The 22,237-nt window shown below is 40.2% G+C and overlaps 1 protein-coding gene across 1 annotated transcript in view; it reads right to left on the reverse strand.

Annotated features, from left to right (window-relative positions):
- Positions 1-22,237, reverse strand: part of rbfox3a (RNA binding fox-1 homolog 3a) — a 315,560-nt gene that overhangs the window by 80,184 nt on the left and 213,139 nt on the right. The window contains exon 4 of the mRNA XM_076760027.1: positions 13,959-14,012. Coding sequence (XP_076616142.1) covers positions 13,959-14,012 — 54 coding nt within the window. The remainder of the gene's footprint in view (positions 1-13,958; positions 14,013-22,237) is intronic.

A 22,237-nucleotide genomic window follows, 5' to 3' on the forward strand; every position in this document is an offset into this window, starting at 1 on the left:
TCAAACCACAGAAAGGAGGCTATAAATAACCAAAACTATGTTGAAACCTAGTAGTCTATGTGGTCAGTGTGCTATATTGTGGCCAAATTATTACATGGATAATCAGTGTCCATCATGTGAATTCCTATTAAATTAATTCCTATTAAATGATACTAAATGCTCATCTGAAATTTTCTGTCATGGTCTCTGTTCTTAAGGTGGACTAAATAGCATGTCATGATGACATGGTTCAGCTATGTTTGAGTCAAAAATGTTCAAAATGCAGTTACAGGAACAAAACTTTCCACTCATATTTTAAGATGTTTGATATGAAAGAGAACTTATGTTAAATTGATTATAACTTTTCTAATGATCTAATTAATCCCCTTACTCTTTCATTGCTTTGTATCTGCAGGTGGTCTCATTTTTTCTATGATGCCTTTCACAGCAGTAGATTTTATGTTGTTTTCCAGTTTCATTCCTTCATGGTAAATATCAGGGATTGTACTGTCTCTGTGCCATCTGTATTCATATTATGTACTACGATGCGCCAATGTGCTGTGACACTTATTGATTTCTTGTGAAGTGGGTGTGTGTTGTGTGTGGACCCAGTGGGGCATGGACCACATCCTGATTCTCCCTTATCACACAGGTGATAGCCTTAAACAGTGAAGCCTACACAAAATAGAACATCAGTTACATACCATAAACCCACAGGTGTAGCCCTCTAGTCTCTCTCTGAGACTGTGGGCCCCACAGATAAAAAGCTGTTTTTGGGAGCCAATTGCCTACTCTCAGGTCAAATTCTAAACAAGGTGAGACTGAGGTGGGGCCCACATTGTCAATGGACATAGACTTAAAGACTTAACCTGTTCGATACGAGCGGCCCCTGTACAGGGGGCGAGCCTGAGATGCGTGCAGCTCAGATGATCAATGGTCACACTAGGAACCACCAAAACTAACTTCTACCATACCAGAAAAAGGGGAGAAATTCAGCTAAAAGCCTCTACCAAGCATTGCCACCAAAACGAAACCTAATTTGTACTGCAATAAATTATATGGGCATATAAGGAAAACACGAAAACAGTGTATGTCCAATTTAGAGCGTCTGCTGTATTCACCACTTCATATAAGCCACAAAAGCCTGATACCATATGAAAGCAGAGAGTCTGACGATCACAGCAATGTCTGCCTCCTACTGTGCGACGAAAACTCGGCGAGCTAGCATCCAAACAGTAGCAGAAAAAGAATTCTCAAATTCATACATGTCTTATCTTTGCTGTTTTGTGGTCAAAAGTTAGATTCCAGCCCGAAAAAACGCTGCTACTATCTGCTCCTATGTCTCTGTGTTAGTTTGAGATCGACCGCGAGGGTCCTGGTTGTTTACGTAAAAAGGAGGGGGTTTCTAGAGTGCGGGGAGTGCTCACATGAAATACGCTATCTTTGGGCTTACTTCCTTCTGTATCGTCATTGGTGTTTCTATGGTGAACTTGGGTCCTGCCCCCCCCAAGGGTGGGGGGGCTACTGACTACAGAAAGTGCGCAGTTAGTTTCACTTCTCCGTGTCATTCACACGTGAATAGGCAGGGTGCTCACAGAGGCTCACAGAGGACACTGCTGAGCAGTCCAAGCTGTTATTTTACTGTTTTGTTTGCATTTCGTCCTTTTATGAGGGCTAAAAAGAACAGAGAGCAGAAAACGGCTACACAGAGAAGATTGGTAGAGAGCCTTAACGGTAACGGTACTCCGCTTAGACGAGGGCCTGTGGGAAAACGTCCGTAAAACTGCTCAGGTTCATTATTTTGGCATGTACTTTTGCACAGTTACTCATCAGATATTACTTTACTAATTCGTAGAAGAATTTGGCCTTTATCACATGATTAAGAGGTGGTTTTCACTCAAAATAATGTTTTGTTTTTAGGCGGAAATAAAAATTAAATATTTCTACTGTGTTCAAGATGAATTTACTCTGACACAGTAACGCATATCTTGATTCTGTTTCTGTAGTAATCTCACAGGTCTTAGCTTTCTTTTGAGACCAAGATTATTCATACAGCCCTTGTAGTTGTGAAGATATACTCTATTTATTTTGGGTAGGTCATTTCGGATAGGAGGGAGACAAAATAGACCTCTTAAAGTCCTAAGTGTGACTGAGGAATGAAACCACTAGCAATTAGAGGGCTGAAATTATAGAATCTGAAGTTTTGGTGCAGAACTACTGTTAACACCCACTAATTTTGAAAGAGTAATGGTTAATGGCGAAAACTTTTCTTTCAGGGACAGACTTTCTCATTTATAGTGCTGGCCAGTCCTTTGCTGTGGTCCAGACAATTACCACCTCATTACTATGTGTGTGTGTGTGTGTGCGTGTGCGCATGCCAGTATGTATGGCACAGGGTAACAGACAAAATTAAGACATCTGAGTAGCTGGTGGAGGCACTATCTTTGTCAAAACCAGCTAAGAAAAAAAAAAAAAAAAAGAAAGACAGGTTTTATTTTCCATAGGTGAACAAAATCCGAAAGCTTTTATACAAAAAAAAATAGCGCTAAATTGTATTTTATTTAATCCCAAAAATGTTAATGTTAAAATAGAACAAAACATGTTTTTGTGTAATGCTGAAACTCATGTCATCATACAAAACTGTTCAGAAGTTGAAGAGATTCAGACAAAAAAACCCTCTTTCAAATATAATGAAAATGTGTCTTCTGCAAACATTTTTAGTATTGCTGCAACTATTTTGATGATCATTAACCTGCCAATTATTACTTTGATTAATTTTTACAATAAAAAACAAAAAATATTTCCAGCATTTCAAAAAACAAAACTTATTTTTTATTTTATTGTACAATGCTCATTCAAACAAGCTAAATACATTTTGAAATTGACACATGGTTACAGGTTAATTTAAAAACAAGAAGAAATACCTTCCATCTATTTTATATTCTTATAGATCAAGTTTTATCAAGAGCATTACACAAAAAATCAATACTGTTTCTTTAGCAATAAAGAAAATATCCTAAAATAGTGGAGTATTTTAGACTCATTCTTCTGACTGCTCCCCGAATGGACCACACACGGAGTTGCTGATACTACATCAATACATCATGGCGCCTGTCAACAAGAGGTGTCACACTTTCCAAAAGAAATGGACACATGATTATTTTTTTGTTGTTGAATTAAAAGACATGCCGGTGTAGCTACATTAGTATGTGGGGATGTACTCACAGTGATGAGAAGGCTAATCTCAAGAGTCAGTGCGTGTGTTTGTGTGTGTGAGTGTGTGCCTTTGCTGTACGATGCAATTGCTTTGGTGGTGTGCAGAGGTCCTGTGGCAGAGAAGATAAGTGTCATACAACTACAACCTCCTCTGTAAAGGGCCTCATGTTAAATGTTCCATTCCATCTGATCAGTGTTGTTAAATTACTGTATTCTATGTCATGTAGGCTTTGCTGTCGCTGTCGCTATTGGCCTTATCCTGCCTGTATGTGCAATTGTGAAGATTCTCTTTCCCACCACTGAACACTGCACCGTTGCCTCTCTCTGGTCCTCATGTATAATATATACCACTGTCAGTGCCTGAACTCTGCTCCCAAACTTTCTTCAGCATCAAGCAGTCAACAAGAGAAGAACGGCTGTGGATCAGGAAGTATAGCGGTCGTCTGCCATTCAGGAGGTTGGTGGTTAGATCCCTGGCCTCGGCAGTCCACATGCCAAAGTATCCTTAGGCAAGATACTGATCCCCCAAAACTGCCCCCGGTGCTGTGCCTTTGGTGTGGAAATGTGTACATCGCTTTGGATAAAAGCATCCGCCAAATCACTAATTGTAATTGTAATTGTAAGTGAAGATGAGGAAGTTCAGCCCCACCTCTCAGACCGGCTACATCCTCCCAGCAGACCTTGACCCCCACTGTAAGTGGAGAATGGTTAATGGAATGGATTTATATAGTGCTTTTTACTTCTGCAACCACTCAAAGCACTTTTTGCAACACAAGTTGGCATTCACCCATTCAAACACGTGTATGATAGTGGTTAGGCCACCTGTTCATTATGAGCATCAACCATTCACACATACTTACACACTAATGGCACAGCATTGGGAGACTGCCAAGGCCAGGGTTCAAACCACCAACCTTCTGATAAGTGGACAATCTACCCTAGTGAAAACCATCTTGACTACAACATATTACACAAGAAAATGGTCTATTTACACAGATAAATGGTCTATTTTTCCATCACTAGTGTGTGATGAGAGGCTCACATCTGCCATTTTAAGCATTGGATCCATCTACAGTTGAACTGTATGTTGCATGTATGCAGCAATTTCATCCTGCCATGAAAGCTATGGAGCGAGATTGGTATGCTTTTGTCAAGTGCTTTTTAAACAGAGTCAGACAACAGAAACCTGTCATGCACTCTCTACCACAACAACCCCTCAACCCCTGGTGATCCAATAAAATAGTGCTTCTCCTCACCCAGATATCAGCAAAGACAGTGAGTCACCAATGCATGCTGCTGGTCTCACTGTCCTGTCTCTCTATTAGAGATCACATGAGTGCAGCAACTTTACAACAAAATCCCTCATTTAGCCTTGAAGTGGTTACAAACTCCTCTCAGTCCCGAATTATTTCCTTTGAGGAGTTCGTCTCTCAGCCTCAGAGAAACAAGTTGGAAGAAGCATCTCATAGACCCTTCCACGTGTGTCTTTTGTCTCACTAGCTGTGAGATACTATCACAAAAGCCTGCAGTGCAGTGGTAGTGGAGCCTTTGCAGGGTGTTTGGGGGTACTCTACAAGAAGCTTATCCTCCTCCATGGCCTGCCTTACAGGGTAGACAGTGGCAAACATCTACACAACAACACAGCTACAATCTTGAGCTTCTCTGTGCCCTTTCATCAGTTTCTGTCTACCTCCAATATCCCATCTGAAATTAGTGGTCTGCATGGGAACCATTACAGTACTTAATAAACCTCCCATCATTCTGCAGTGGCAGTACTGTGTCTTATGTAAAATCACTCAGCCCAGTTTCTTACACACAGGACTGATTTGGTGTTATCATGGGCTCAACGAGCAACTGCTAAGAGTGTTGAGACCAAAGTGGAGGTGAAACTCTTTTAATACAAAGATGGCAGTTCAAAAATACACACAGGCCTCTCTCAGTAGTAAAGTGGTAGTAACTAGTCAAATAATGGTACCCCAATTTGTGTTACTCTGGTCCACATTGCCTGGCTGTGTCTCAATCCTGATGTGGATATGTTATGAATATTCCACCTATCTGGAGAGACTTTGTACAGGTCACACAGACTGACAGTCTAAACTCCCCTTCATTTTCAGTCTCAGAGCCTCAGCTTTACACATATCTGCCGTACCCCACCACCATAAAACTAGAGGCCCCAGAATGTTCACAAAATATTTCAGCATTAAACCCCAGGCCTTAGTGGCTATATGAGTGGCTGACATACATATGTCATCTCCAACCAGCAGTTTATAGTTACCCCGTACATGTGTAATTGAGATTGATTCTGATGAATGAAATGATTGAGGTTTGCTACACACGTGTTCCTCGTTCCAAGACCCCTGGTACCAGTTACCATCATTCTGATGTAATACTCTGCCCCTTTTAGTATCTACACAACCTGTTCTGAATGTTCTCACCTAGTAGTGTTAGTGCTACCTATAAGTGTGGTCCATGTTCTCACTGCTCCTGACCTGATTTGTCATTGTTGAGTTATGCTGTGGAGGCCAGTTGCCCTGCAATTGCTTCACCAATGTTCACCAGATGTGTGAGCAGCACCTGGTGCCATGAGCTTGTATGCATATACAAGATTTACTACAATCCACTGAACAAAAATAACACATAGGCCTGCCCTTGAGACAGGGAGCAGATAAACATACTTTTAAAAGTGCAAAGTAGAATCAAAATTAATCTCTCTGATATTTTGTTGCGGTGTTTGGATGCATTGCCTGCTCGTCATCCTAATGCAGATAACGTGCTTTCTTTACTTTATCATGTGTAAATAATTAGTGTTCTAGGGAATGGGACACAGGTAGGCAAGTACTGAATGTAAGCACGGCCTGTGTTTATTGAAGGAAACATTGGGTAAGTTAAGGTAAGTAAATAAGTAAGACAAGACACAGGAAACTGACTGGTATTGTGGTAGCTATAAATTTCTCTCTGTGTTATTGCTTAATGATAATCCTAAATTTCAGGATGGGTATCCCATGGATCTTGCAACCATAATTATGCTTTTATTAATGCCTCTTGCAGTTAAATAACCACTAACCACTGTACGAAAAGTACAAAAATTACATTAGTTTGTTGTCACATCCTGTTGTGTAGCATGAACATGCTGTAAGTCATAAAGGCAGAAAAATGTCAGGATATATAGACGGGTGATAAATCCTGAATGGTCTCAGTGTGCTGTTGTTGCCAAGTAACCTGAGCCAGAAACCACCACCAAAGCTTCAGTTCTCCTTATTACAGATTCTTGAAGTGTCTAGATGAACAACATTCCTTCCAAAGATGTTCCCTCATTTGTTTTGATGATGGAAGTGGAGAAGGCTGTCTAACCCTTTCCTCCAAATTCTCCCAAAGTCATTCAGCATGGGTTGAGATCTGAAGGCCATAACATATAGTGTTACAATCCCCTAACCTGTATGTTCCTAGTGTTTTCTTTTCCCCTTTTCCGTAGTGTTATTTGGCTGTCTGTCTGTTCCCCTGTCTGTCTATGCTGAGTGTGTCCTGCACTCAGCTGGCTCTGCCCTGTCAGCATCGCACCTGGCACGCATCAGCCTGATTAGGGCACAGGATAAAATGGAGGCTTGTTTTGTTACCTGTTGCCAGATTGTCCTGAATCATTTGTGGCTTCCTTGTTTGTTACTAAGTGTGAGTACTCAGTGCCTATCATTTTCTCCTTGTGCTCTTTATGTCATTGTTGGATTTCTTTTGTTTGCACTGCCACTTAACGCATGTTTTTTGTTTCAGTGCCTTCCCGCCTCATCAGTGTTTGTGCCTTGCCTCAACCCGTGTTACGGAGCATCATACTCGTTAATATAATTCTTTTTGTTCAATTTTACTTATTCTCTGGTCTGCATACTTGAGTCCTAAAGAAAATACAATTAAAGGTTTTTCCAAACCTTAGCATATAGTGCATATCATCTTCATCTTCATCTTCATCAAACCATTCAGTGAGCCCCTGCACTCTACATTGAAGAGTCACATTCAATATGTTGTCACTCAGTTATTCTGTTTTTTGAAGAGTGGCTAGGAATCATCAGTGAATACATTATTAGTTATTATTAGTTTTGCCAACGGGCATATACGCTACGAGGACTGCTATATCAACTATTTGTAAACCTATTACGATATTTAAACATGTCTTACTAAGTAGAGCCTGCAACGTTGAATAAGGGAGTTGCAACACTCTGCCATGTGTTTACGTGGTTCACGTAGCTCTCAATAGTTCCAAACAAAAAGTCGCTGTCAACCTGTTAGGATGGTTTTAAGCAGGACAGTCAATATTAATGCATAATGTGCATTACTACACTGACCCAACTTCTATTCAACACAGCATTTTTTCTGCGGAATGGTGGAGAGACAACTTTAATTACTTTTCGCTATTAACTTTAGAGGACATCTCCCACATTGCACAGTACATTTCTAACAGTGGTGGAAAGTAACTAAAGTGCTGGAAAACTGCTGTACTGAAGCACAGTTTCAAGGTAGTTGCACTTTTCTTGCATACTTCCACTTTCTGCCATTTTTTACTTCTACTCTACTACTTTTCAGATGCAAATATTGTACATCAATGAATATATAATCAACAAATAAAATATAATATAATATTATAGATAAGATTATCTCCAGGGTGAAATTCACAAGCTAGCCAGCAGTATATACAGTAAAATATAGTAAAATAGTGAAATGGGCCATTCTGGATCATGAGCATTTTTACTTTTTGTACTCAGTGTATTTTGATCCAAATATCTTTGTACTTTTACTAAGTAAGGAAAGCAGCACTTTTACTTGTAAAAGCATATTTCTACACTAAGGTATTGTTTTACTTAAGTAAATGATGAATACTTCTCCCACCTCTGATTTACAGTATGTATGCATTAATATTTTTCTTGTGTCTCTATGGTCATGGTAATTACTTACATCTGAGTGTTAAGACATTCACATGAATGCCAGTAACTGCTCAATTTAAGCCAAAAAAGAGGTTTGGTCAAAAGCGCAAGTAAACAAGGCAACCAACTGCATTCAACAAAATATTTTATTATATAATATATCAAAGGAGTGGGCTGATTTCTTTTTCCCTTGAATGAGATATCTTTACAGAAACTCATTCAACTTCCTACACAGAGACAAAGATGACACAAAGAAGGCCAGGCAAGGTATACAAGTGTTCTAAATAGTCATTACGTTCTTCCACTGCAACAGTAGGAAAAAAAGGTGATCTTTTCACCTGGCTGTGAGCACTCAATAAATGTCATTGGGTGATCACTGCTCAAAACATTTCCAGACACACATACAAGAATCATGGAGTCAAATGCTTATTCAAACAGTGATGGCAAAAAAAAAAAAGAAGAAAAAAAAAAACTAATGTTACAGATTCTTGAATGTTTTACTGAGGGCATTTCACTGTCAGAAGCAGACCATGTCATAGGATCCAGAGGTGACCAGGTCCTGAGTTGAGTCGAGCCTGTCACTGCTGTCGAGCATTGGGAATGGTAAAGAAAGATGAAACAGTGTTAAGGTTAATACACTGAAGGGCATAGATTAAATACACATCGAAAGCCAGTGTTTCCCAAACATTTTCATGAGGTTGAGATTAAGAAGTAAGTTTACGCGCCTAAAGTTAGGTCCATACGTATTTGGACATTGTCTGTTATTTTGGCTTTGTGCTACAGTACAGAATCTATATTAATTAAATAATGACTATGGACTTCAAGTTCAGACTCATCTTAAATTTTGGATATTTTCAGATGCATCAAGTGAACCATAGTCATTATTGCCATTTTACAGACTGGTTTTATAAACCAAAGTAAATGTGTAGTTCTTGTTTGCAGATTTCTTGATGTCATGCTAAAACTGTAAGTGTGCACTCTAAACTTCTAATCACCTTTTTCAAAACTAATGAATGAATTACAGAGCCAAAACAACAAAAAAAATTGTCATTGTTCAAATACATATTGATCTATCTGTATAAATCCGAAAACCAACCTTGCACCTGTAGGTTAGCCCAACACCTAAACTTCTCCTTCCTCCAATTACAAGGGTTCAGACAATGTGGACATGGGGTGTGTTCCCCACCATTAGGAACCCTGGCACCATTTCAGCAGTTGCCTCTGTGTGATCACTGCCAGGCAGCACCATACGGACAGATCTGGTGACAAGCAGTCTCCCTAATAACAAAACTAACATCACAAAAACAAATTAACAATTGTGGGTTGATCACTGTGGATATTTGCTGTAAATTAGGTGGCAGATTAGTCCAGTGCTTTGAGTGATGACTTTCTCAACCATACAACCCATGCAGGCATACAGGGGAATCCTTGACTTGAGTGAGCAAGGATATACGGTCACTGGCCACTTTATTAGGTACAGCTGTGCAATCTAATGCAATCCAATACACCAACTCAGCCGTAAATTCCACTTTTATGTTGCTTATAATGCGCAGGGATTTTTTACGCTATCATCGAGGTGTTAATTCAAGTACATGCTTTTACGTCAAGGTCATAGTTGGTGGTGGTGTTGGACTGAGCTGCATTATATTTAGAGGTGTTTCTAATTTTCTGTATGCATCTCTAATATATGCAAATAGGGAAGACAAGAAATTAGAAAGACATCTCAATATAATGTAGTTCAGTCCAACACCACCTGTAACTATTACCTCAGTAAAAAACATGTAATTGAACTTCTATATTTCTGATTCAACAAGAACTGAAAATTAGGAAATTCAGAAAAGTACAATTCATGGCAGAGCTGTGATACACTTCTCTCTCACTTCCTAAAACAGACAGAAAAAGTGTTATCTTAAGGTAATATAAAATTAAACGTCATCCAAAAAAGACGTAAGTGTTGAAGTGATTTGATGACCTCCTGCCGTCAACAGATACTGTTTTGTCCTCAAACACAGAAACCGTAGAAACTGTTATTAACCTGTCACAGTTTTAGACTATTTTTCACCCGTCAACCTTCACCAATTTCAATAATTTCATCATCAAAATCATCAACCTGTATTCTAGACCATGTCCCAACTAAGCTGCTTGAAGAAGTTTTAATTGGCTCCTCCTTATTAGACATGATCAATCTGTCTGTCAACAGGCTAGTACCACAGTCCTTTAAAGTAGCTGTAATAAAATCTCTACTTAAAAAGTCTACTCTTGATCCAGGGGTTTTAGCCAACTATAGACCTATATCCAACTCCCCTTTCTCTCAAAAAATCTTGAGAAAGCAGTTGCTAATCAGCTGTGCGACCTGATTAGGTCGACCTGGTGTGACCTGACCTTCTAATTGCATCAGATAAAGGACTTGTCTCTGTACTAGTCTTATCAGATCTTAGTGCTGCATTCAACACCATTGACCATGGTATCCTATTGCAGAGACTGGAACACTTCATTGGTATTAAGGGAACTGCGCTAAGCTGGTTTAAATCCTGCTTTTCAGATCGCTCTCAGTTTGTACATGTTAATGACGACTCCTCTGTGCTCACTAAAGCCAGCTATGGAGTTCCGCAGGGTTCTGTGCTTGGACCAATTCTATTAACCTTATATATGTTTCCTTGAGGGAACGTTATCAGGAAGCACAAAATAAATGTATTAATATTAATATTTATCAATGAAGTCAGAAGAAACCAAACAGTTAAGTAGACTACAAGCGTGTCTTCAGGACATAAAGACCTGGATGTCGTGCAATTTTCTGATGGTAAAAGTTATAGTACTAGGTCCTAAACACCTTAGAAACTCACTTTCTGATGACATAGCAGTTACATATGGCATTGTGCTGGCTTCCAGCACCACTGTAAATAATCTGGGAGTTATCTCTGGTCTTATTACTGGTCTGGTATTACTGGTCTTATCTACGTAACATTGCAAAAATCAGGCATATCCTGTCTCAAAACGATGCAGAAAAACTAGTCCATGCATTCGTAACTTATATTCCCTTACATTCTCCAGTTGCTCCAGAACGCTGCAGCACATGTTCTGACAACAACTAGGAGGAGAGATCATATTTCTCCAATATTCAGAATTTAAAATAGAATTTAAAGTCCTCCTTCTTACTTACAAAGCCAAAAATGGTCAGACACCATCTTATCTTAAAGAGCTCATAGTACCTTATTACTCCACTTGAACACTGCATTCCCTGAATGCAGGCTTACTTATGGTTCCTAAAGTCTCCAAAAGCAGAACAGGAGCCAGAGCATTTAGCTATCATAGGCGCAGCCTATGACTTGAGTTGTGCACTTTAAATCCATTATTGTATTCCATCCAAGAGCTATGACTTTGACTATGACAGTTTTGTGATTATACATAAGGAGCTGGCACATCAGACTGTTTGGAGGGCAAAGGAGAGTGAAGACAATTGTCTTAGTTTTCAGTGACAAGTCTTCTGGTAGCACCACAAGGCCGCGCAGTCTCACGAGACATTTTCTATCTCTGTCACAGCATTTGAACTGTCCCATCATACACATACACATGCACACATGCACACACATAAAGTCACAACCAGTAGCTGAAAGGAAGGATGTGTAAATGCCACCATAGCTCAAATTAGTGTTTGTCAGTGTTATTAGTATTTGCACTCCGTTGCTGCTAAAATATATAATTTTGGCATTTTTCTGTGAAGTGTACATATATAGTTATAGCATATATAGTTTTCAGTTTATTAGGTACACTGAGCTAAAACTAATGCAGTCTAACAGTCCTACATTGAATCATGCCTTCATGAAGATTATAATGTTCAGTTCAGATCTTTAGATTCAACTCTGTTATTATTTTGAAGGAAACAGAGAGCTTTTTCTGACAATTACATACCTTGTTGCTCTTGGATCCTTTGTAGATGAGAGGCTTGTGAGGTCATCAAAGTCGTTCTCCCATGGTTTGACATGTCAGCAGTTCAACAGAAAAGTCTGGGAAGTAATTAGCTGTCTGCAGTTTATTTATTTATTTTTTACTGTGATCATCCACATTTATGCTGCTGATCTTATCACCTGTCACCGACACACTGTCTAACACATGATGTGTGTAATGACTGAATTAGCCAAGGAACAACCTTGCTAGATACAAACCATTACCATTTTGTCTAGTTGAGCTAGCTACCATTCATTGTTGTTGTCAAGTGTGCTGATGCAGTCGCAGCTAAGTGTTGCCAATTTTAACAACAAATTTAATAAACGAAGATAAACCTTGTATGTAATCCAAAAGACGATAATTGCAATTAATTTGAGGTAAATGCAGGTCAACTGACATGTGGTTGTGGTAGTGAAGTGTGGTTCATGTTATGTGACTGCAATTAGAATTGAACAATTATGTTCTGATAAACATTAACTAAAGCTGGCTACATAAAATAACACCACTGACTATATTCAAGAGAGATCCACAAATTTTTATAGTCTGTGTTTTACTATTTTTGGTGTGTTTGTTGTAATGGTTCTCTCTCTCTCTCTCCTTGTCTGCAGTGGAGGTGTGACCTGGCGGTGCAGCGAGCCTACTACGCACCTGAGGCAGATCTCCACTGATTTCATGCACATTTAAGCTACATGGCAGTGCCAGCATGCTGCCAGATTGTCTATGCTGTCTAGCCGAGACTCTCCAGCCATTCTGTCCCTGTACCGTAGCATTCTCGTTTTCCTAGTAGTCCTAGTCGTTTTTGCTTGTTTGTCTAGTCTTGCCTTAGTAGTCAGAGCCTTTGATTTGATTTCTATTATAGCCGAGAGCTTGTTTTGTCGTCCTACCCACTCGCCACGGTGTAGTGATTGTTTTGTTTTCTTGGGCTGATTTTGTGTTTCTTATTATTCGAGGTGATAGTTTAGTCTGAGCTAGATTTTCCTTAGTCTTTCGTTTATATCATAGTCTAGTTCTTTTTCTTCCTAACTGCTCGCTACGGTGTAGTGAATGATTTTGTTTTCTTGGGCTGATGTTGTGTTCTTGTTTTGTTTTACTTCGTGAATAAACCGTTTGTTTAACGGCCCCCTGTGTCTCCTGCTGATTATCCACTCTTTGGTTTCTGATATTGTTTATTGATTCTACAGAATCATAAGACTATTGCATTATGATGGAAAAAAAATGCAGTTGTTTCATCAATTTACCAGTAAGTGAGTTTGAAAAACACTGAAAATGGGGTTCAGTGCTGGAATTATTCAGTGTTTGGAACTATTGGTTGCCCCATGACACTTCTGCCTTCTCCAACTACAACAGAAGTCTCAGAAAGTGTTACAACTTTCTTATTCCACAGCTCTAAGTGTGTGTGTTTTAATTATTTTTTTTGGGTTTTTATTAGGTTTATAAAAACATTGTTACACATCTTACATCTGGTGCAGAGCATACCACTCAAAGAAACCACAAGCTCAAAATCATAAATAGCAATGGTAAAGGATAAACATACAATAGAAAATTAAAAAAAAACTGAAAAATAGACAAATAAGGACAACAGGATATATAGTGTTGTGTTTGTGCAATGTAATTTGAATTTTTTCCATTTTACATCATTAATAAACTATTTCTATCAGGTGTCAAGATAAGTGTGAACAATTATTGTCTGTCACAATGTATGGCAGGCCACTAAGGTGTAAAAGCTGCCTGCAGGTAAGTGTCACTGATAGGTCCACAAATACTGTTAGCCAGAAGTAAAGAGGGTTGTGAAAAAAGTGAGAGGAGTGGAGGACTGCAAGAGAAAAGGAGGGCAAGGGACAAATACTGTCTGCTGGGAAATCATATATGTGTAAAAGAGTGTTCTTGAATGTATGGTTATAGCGCACTTACCTTGGAGCCGCGCTCATTAAAAATAATCTCCACGTCTAAAATCTTGCCAAATTGCTGTGAAAGACAGGAAGAGAGAAGGAGAGGGGCAGGGGATGGAAAGAAATAGGGGAAGGAAATAATTAGAACATAGTGACCTATGCATACAGCAGAATTGTTGGCGATGGTTGTAGAGCCTTTGACAATTGCTTTGCGTGAAAGTAAAGTTATTGAAGGGATTCACATGGGACAGGAACAACACAAGCTTTTTATATGCTGATGATATCTTTTGGTTTCAAGTAATCCCCATAGAGCAGCACCTTTGATCTCTTCCATTATTGATTCAGTTTCTGAAATCTCTGGTTACATGATTAATTGGGCTACCTCAGAGGCTGTGCCTCTTTCTAAAAGTCGTGGCAATTCAAGTGGATGCCATCAGGTTTGACATGTTAAAGGATTAAACTAACACCAGGCATGGAAAAAATAATGCAAACTAATATCTATCCAGTTATTCAAGATTTTCAAGCTGTCCTACAAAACTTGGCTGAAATTAATATATCTTAAATAGGTAGGATTCATTTGGCTGATGATCATCTCTCTAAAGATTCATTCCATTTCATATATGCCACCTTTAACTTTTCTGCCCAACCTTTTAAAATTGTATGACACTTTTGCCAGTAAAAAACAAGATTTGACTCAAATGGGCAAAACCAGTACCTTTAAAGAATCCAGTATTATGCTTTGTCAAAGAAACTTGGGCAAGGACTCAACAAATGATAAAAGCTAGTCCATATCTTACCCCTAAAGCTTCTTTTTGGTATAACAAAAATTATTGATAGGCAAGAAAACTGTAATCTTAGTGACTTGGGTAGGGAAAATGGAATGAAGTCATTTGATTAAATTAAAAATGGGCAAGTTGCTCCACATAGCTTGGCATAAAAATGGTAGAGTTTCAAAGTTCTATGGGCATATTCAACTTATACATGTACCCAGATTGGAAAGATTGAAAAGAAGCTGAGAAAAAGACATGGGTGACAAAAATTGCAGAGGACAGATGGAAAAAGTTTGTTGCCTCGTGGCATACTTGTTCTCATAAAGCACAGTCTCAACTTATTTAGTATAAACTGCTAAATAGAAGCTACTCCACCCCAAACAAATTAGTCAAAATGAGCACCTATGGAAAAATATTATTACCATTCTGAGTAAGCTGTTGCAGTTCATCAGGTCCCTATGTATTCTGGATATGGTACTAGATAATATAATTGTGAATGAATGAAAGTCTTTATGGGTTTGTCTGGCCACAACAGGATGTATAGTAATATTGAGGCACTAGAAATAATCTAACTCACGTTGTTTTAAGGCATGGTTTGAGCTGATGACAAAAATGGCGACATTTGAACAAGTTGCATACAACAGGGACAGAAACCATTTTTGAGCAAGCTTTCTGGAATTAAAAGAGGCAATGTCTGTCAAAAGTTGTACTGGCACCTGATATAATGAATAGGTAGATTCAGGTATACTCAAGGCATTTTTTTCCCCCTAGTATTGTTATGATCCTACAGACCTGTCTATTCCTAGTGTTTTTTTTTTCCTTTCCCCAGTGCTTTTGTTGTCTGTCTGTTCTCCTCTTTCTGTCTAGCTAGGTGTTCCTCTACACCCAGCCAGCTCCACCTCCTCAGATGCATATTTGACGCACAACATGATTAGGCACAGAATAAAAAGGGAGAGTTCTCTCCTACCTGTTGCCGGATTGTCCTGAATTCCTGGCAATGTCTTTGTACAGTGATCATGAGTACTACACTATGCTGTCTCCCCTTCTCGTGAGTTGCAAATGCTGTTCGTTCTTGGACTGCCACTGATTGTGTGTTTGTGTGTTTCAGTGTCTGCCTGCCTCAAACCCATTCATCGGAGCTCCCTTAGTTTTCCTCCATTCCTTTTGAGTGCACTTTATGTTTATTTTGTGTTTTGTTGTTGTTGTTGTTGTTGTTGTTTTGTTTTGTTTTACATCATTTTGTGTCATAACAAATTGTGTTTATTTTCCTAAACTCCTCTCTGGTCTGCATCCTTGGGTCCTAAAACATTACTCAGGTGAAAAGCCTCACAAGTATATGAATTCTGTGTTGTTTACAGTGGTGCCTCATGCTCAAGCTGTGTTAAATGGGAGGCAGCCTGTGTTGATTTAAGGTTGAAATTGTTTGTTTTTATGTGTTCAGTTGAAATAAAAAAAATACACACACACATATATGTATCTGGAAGTAAATTTTATATATATATATATATATATATATATATATATATATATATATATATATATATGCTAAGTAAACAATTAATGAAATTAAATTAAATCAACAAGTTTACCAACAAATAGGCCAATGACAACGACATAAGAGAGATAACATCAATTCAAATAAAACGTGTATGATCACCGATCACCTGCTCTATCAAAAGACTTGATTAAAATGGATCAGATGTCTAGTTTTTGAATTGAACAGTCTTTAGGACCTAGTTCAGTGTGAACTTGATTTATTATTAAAAAAACATGAGAGATACTCAGGTAGTTTGCCAAGAAGTGCTTTAAAGATAAAAACAATGATGGGCCATTCTCTTCTGACTGCTAATGACTGCCATCCAACTTTCTCATACAGTCAACATTGATGCATTCTAAAATCATTCTTAGTTATGAACCGAAGGGCAGAGTGTCAGACGACATGGTTTACAAGCGGAGGGAGAAGAATACATGTAAATCACATTACCATAGACCATAATAGGTAAGAGGTTTGACTGGACAACTTACTTCCAGCAGTTTTGACTAATACGGGTCTTGTTTCTACAAACAAGGATTTAGGACTGAGTTTATTAATATGTTTATTAAAGTGCAGCTTGTCATCTTCCATCCTTCGACCTTCGTGCCGCACAGCAAGAAGGTCGCCGGTTCAATCCCCGGGTCGGGCAGGGTTTCTGTGTGAAGTTTGCATGTTCTTCCCGTGCACGCGTGGGTTCTCTCCGGGCACTCCGGCTTCCTCCCACAGACCAAAAACATGCTCATTAGGTTAATTGGTGACTAAATTGTCCTTAGGTGTGAGTGTGAGTGTGAATGGTTGTCTGTCTGTATATGTGGCCCTGCAATCGACTGGCGACCGGTTCAGGGTGTACCCCGCCTCTTGCCCCGTTGACAGCTGGGATAGGCTACAGCCCCCCGCAACCCCGAAAGGGATAGGCGGGTATAGAAGATGAATGAATGTTTCTTCTTTTTTCTAGAGAATAACGTGCATTTTGTTTTATCTCGGTAAACACTAATGTATGCTGCACAGTACAGAAATAAAAATGCTAATTTTGAACTGCCAAGGCAACAGAGGGTTTTATTGCAGATAGAATGGCATTGTCCATGTACAGATAAATTTTACTGTTTCAAACTTTTCCACCTAATTAATTTATAGAAATTGTAAATAAAAGTGGTCCAATAATAGAACCTTGTGGGACGCCATTGTTCACAATCATAAAACTAGACTGTAGCCATCAGCGACAACAGCTTGTGTTCTATCACCAACATAATTTAGACTGATTATACAATTTTTCATCAAATCCAATAGAATCCAGCTGTTTCAAAACAATTTGATGATCAACAGTATTGAAAGCCTTAGATTAGTCAATAAAAAGGGTGACACAATCCTGCTTATTATCTAATATACTAGCAATGTCATTCAAAACTTTCAATGCTATCGTCACAGTACAATACCCTAAAGCCTGATTAATAAGACTTTAGAATTGAGTGTTGACATAAAATGTTCTCAACTGATCATTCACCAGGTTCTCTAACTCTTTAGCAAAACATTGGAAACAGGCCAGTAATTATTCAGCTCATGTCGCTGACCCCCTTTATACAATGGTAGGATATAGGCTGCCTTCCACAGGTCAGGAATTATTTCTGTTTCCACAGTCAAATTAAAAATATGGGATGGAATGGAGCTACTAACAATAACAACCTTGTCTCCTTATGACATTTTAGGATCAATAGAACTAACAGCACTAAACACGAACATGGAAAGATCCGAGAGCCACGTTTGTTTGCATATCAAGGTGTACTATGATTAGAGCCAGAGGGAGGACAACTGATAAGATCTGAAAGTGTGACCTTATATGTATTTTTTGGATCTGGTAATGTTGGGAAGGAAATGAGCTGTTGAGATTGTATTCAGTTACTGTCTAACAACAGCCACCATAGGATTGTTGTGAGCTTGTATTTTTATTTGTTTGTTTGTTTGTTTGTTTGTTTGTTATATCAGATGTTTAACAAAAACAAACACACAACATTTTGCTATGGGCAGCTTTTAGGGATTGTAAATCCTGTTCTTAAAGTAGCCCAATATGGGACAGGACCTTTTGATTTATCTTGCAGATTTGAGTCCCGTCATTGCTGTCAATTTAAAAAAAACCTCTTGTTTTGTTGTTGTAGCTGCCACAGCACATTGCAAATTCTTTAACAAAAGAAGAAACACATGGAAAAAAGTTGCACTTCCTAACATTTAAGCTGACTTTAGCAAATAAATGCTATATTTTGAAGTCATGCAAAAATTACTTTAGTGTGTCTGATCTTGTTTGTCTTGTTGTGATTTCACCAGATCAGTACAAATTAGTGAGTGCAATGTTGTCGTATTGATAAAAATAAGGGCCAAAAGGATGAAAATTAAACCCACATTATAATAGGCTGGAATTATCCCTGAAAGCAGGACTTAATGGGAACTCATGAAGTAAGTCGATTCAAGTATATGCACTGCCTGGCCAAAAAAAAAAGTCGCCACCTGGATTTAACAGACGAAGTGATACACCCATCATGCCTTGTGCCTACTGTACAAGCCTATGGGGGCAGTGCTATGATCTGGGGTTGCAGGTCTAGGTTCAGCAACATTATGTGGCCAAAGAATGAGGTCAGCTGACTACCTGAATATAATGAATGACCAGGTTATTCCATCAATGGATTTTTTCTTCTGTGATGGCACAGGCGTATTCCAAGATGACAATGCCAGGATTCATCAGGCTCACATTGTGAAAGAGTGGTTCAGGGAGCATGAGACATGGTTTTCACACATGGATTAGCCACCATAAAGTCCAGACCTTAACCCCATTGAGAGTCTTTGGGATGTGCTAGAGAAGGTTTTGCGCAGTGGTCCAACATCAATGCAAGATCTTGGTGAAAAATTAATGGAACACTGGACAGAAATAAATCTTGTGACATTGCGGAAGCTTAACGAAACAATGCCACAGCAAATGCATGCTGTGATCAAAGCTAGTGGTGGTCCAAAGATATTTTAGAGTGTGTGACCTTTTTTTTTGGTGGCGACTTTTTTGTTTGGCCAGGAAATGTATATACAAGTGGATGGGTGGATTCACACATGGACACACAAACCCTTTTACCACATAAAAATCTTTTTACATTCACTGAGAGCACCTCGTTGAAAAAAATAAAAGTTAAAAGCTAAATAAAGCTAAAGGTATGATGCAAACACAAAACAAACTCTTCCAAATAACTTAAATAGCAAATTTTCCAGAGTGGGAAAAGAGCAGTTGACAATGTTTACTGATGGCAATGTCTATGTGGGCAGTTGTGGTCATAGTGTCTTCTGTTCATTTTCACTCTCTCTTTTTCTTTCCTTTCATCTTCTGTTTGTAGTGTCACTGTTGCTATGATTGGTGCAACGTGTGTTTTTCAGTTCTTTTTATAGTTGTGTGGGGCTTGCCTTTTCGTTTTGTCCTTTTTCGGATGAGGTTGGGCAGAGTTTTGAGAGCAGGCACTGACTCAGCTGGTTCCCATCTCAATCCCGGATGGTATAAAGACGGCGTTCAGCGGAGGGCTCGTCGCCAGATTATTTCCGCCTCTCTGTGGTATAGTCGGCCCTCTACGTATTCTCTAGTACTGTTGAATATACTCTCGACTAGACACCTCGTGCATATCTTGTGATCTCTCACCGGCTCTTTGTTCTTCACTCCCCCCTCAGAGGATCCACCTGTTCCCACTACCAGCGTCCTACTCCCCGCTACAGCATCCCCGCCACCTCGCCGCTGGACTCCGCTCAGCCTCCTGCCTCTCACCCGCACCACCGTCTGTGTTTCTTGACTGCGCCTCACCACCACATGTCATCTCGCCCCACGGAGACTCTTCATTGTCACGCTGCACTCCACTACGTCCTCAGGGTCCACTTGTCTCCTCCTGATCCTGTGCTGTCTTCACCACTCTGTGAACCCATCATACCATTCACACTAGCATCTACAAGTACTCTGTGCACAATAAATCCTTAACCGGTCACTCCTCATCTGAGTCTGCATCTGCGTCCTAATTACCACCTTGAACACGACAGAATAATCTGCCCCAAAACATGGACCCAGCAGATTCAGACCAGATCCACCAAGCTCTGAGTAATCAAGGGGCTATAGTTGAACGCCATGAACAAATGTTGAGAGAGGTGATGGCCACCCTCCAGGACGTAAATGACAGTATGAGTCGCATTAACACTCACCTCTCACAGTTCTCTGCTCAGATGGCGTCTCTGTCGGCTCCCCTGAGTCATCCAGTGCTGCTCACCACCCGCTCCACTTCTCCACCACCCTCCAGAGAGCCCTTTGTCCCTCCTCCCGAGCGGTATGCTAGGGATCCGGGGTCCTGTAGCCGTTTTCTCCTGCAGCGTTCATTTGTTTTTGACCAACAGCCTACCAGCTATCCCAGTGACCGGGCTAAGATAGCTTACATTATCAATTTATTACGAGGGAAAGTGGGACAGTGGGCGACAGCTCTGTGGGAGAGCAAGTCATGGGTGCTGGAGTCATTTGATAGTTTTAGTTCTGAACTCCATAGGGTTTTTGATCATCCTGCGCGCGGTCGGGAGGCGACGAAGCGACTTCTGTCGATCCGGCAGGGCGCTGCTCCGGCCACCACATACTCACAGGATTTCTGCATCCTAGCCGCGGAGAGCGGCTTAAACAAGAAGGGCCTTGTGACTTTATTTGTAAATGGGTTATCCGAGGAGTTAAAGGATGAGCTTGCCTCTCGGGATGAACCAGACTCGTTCAAGGAACTCGTCCCCTTAGTTAGATGAGACTCTGCCTCTACTGTGGAGAAGCTGGACACTACATCTCCTCCTGCTCTCTCACGCCAAAAGACGGGGCTCACCAGTGAAAGGGGGCACTCTGGTGAGCCGAGCAGTTTCTCAACACAGCCCTCCTTCTCGAGTAAGTTTATTGTCTAGAGGTCCCTAGGGATGCCAGTGCTCTCGATGGTAGGTTAATTGCCACTGTAACCCACCGCACCATTCCCGTAACCCTCATCTTGTCAGGTAACCATAGAGAGCAGATTTGGTTTTATGTGCTCCCCACCCCCATTTCACCTGTGGTTCTTGGGCTTCCCTGGCTACATGTCCACAACCCTAATATTGACTGGCAAACTGCTAGTATTACCAGTTGGAGCTCTTTCTGTCACGCCCATTGTCTTCGGTCTGCCTCACCGATCCCTGAATCACCACCTGTGGTCTCCCAAGAGTCACCGGATTTATCCTCCGTGCCTCCTGAGTATCACCATCTATCCCAAGTCTTTAGCAAAGATTAAGCCCTCTCCTTGCCACCCCACAGACCTTATGATATGGCCATAGACCTCCTTCCGGGGGCTACGCTCCCCACCAGTAGAATGTTTAATATCTCTCATCCTGAGAAAGGGGCTATGGAGAAATATCTTTTGGAATCACTAGCGGCTGGCATTAACTGACCATCGTCATCCCCCCTGGGGGCGGGATTTTTCTTTGTAGAAAAGAAGGATAAAACACTCCGCCCCTGCATTGATTTCCGTGGTCTTAACGAAATCACAATCAAAAACAAATACCCCTTGCCTCTCATAGATCCCTCCTTTGAGCCAGTTTGCAAAGCTACAGTGTTCACGAAGCTGGATCTCCGCAATGCATATCACCTCATCCGAATAAGAGAGGGAGACGAATGGAAGACAGCCTTCAATACCCCTCTAGGCCACTTTGAATATCTTGTGATGCCTTTTGGTCTGACAAACGCCCCAGCTGTTTTCCAAGCACTTATCAACGATGTGTTATGGGATATGCTTAACCGATTCGTGTTCGTCTACCGAAGACGATATCCTCATTTTTTCTCAGTCACAGGAAGACCACACACAACAGGTGCAACAGGTCCTACAGCATCTCCTGGAGAATCGTCTGTATGTGAAGCCTGAGAAATGTGAGTTCCATGTAAAGTCTGTCAACTTTCTGGGTTATGTGATCGCACAGGGACAGCTTCAACTGGATCCTGCC

Source organism: Chaetodon auriga, chromosome 20, assembly GCF_051107435.1.
Source record: "Chaetodon auriga isolate fChaAug3 chromosome 20, fChaAug3.hap1, whole genome shotgun sequence".
Classification (NCBI taxonomy): Eukaryota; Metazoa; Chordata; class Actinopteri; order Chaetodontiformes; family Chaetodontidae; genus Chaetodon; species Chaetodon auriga.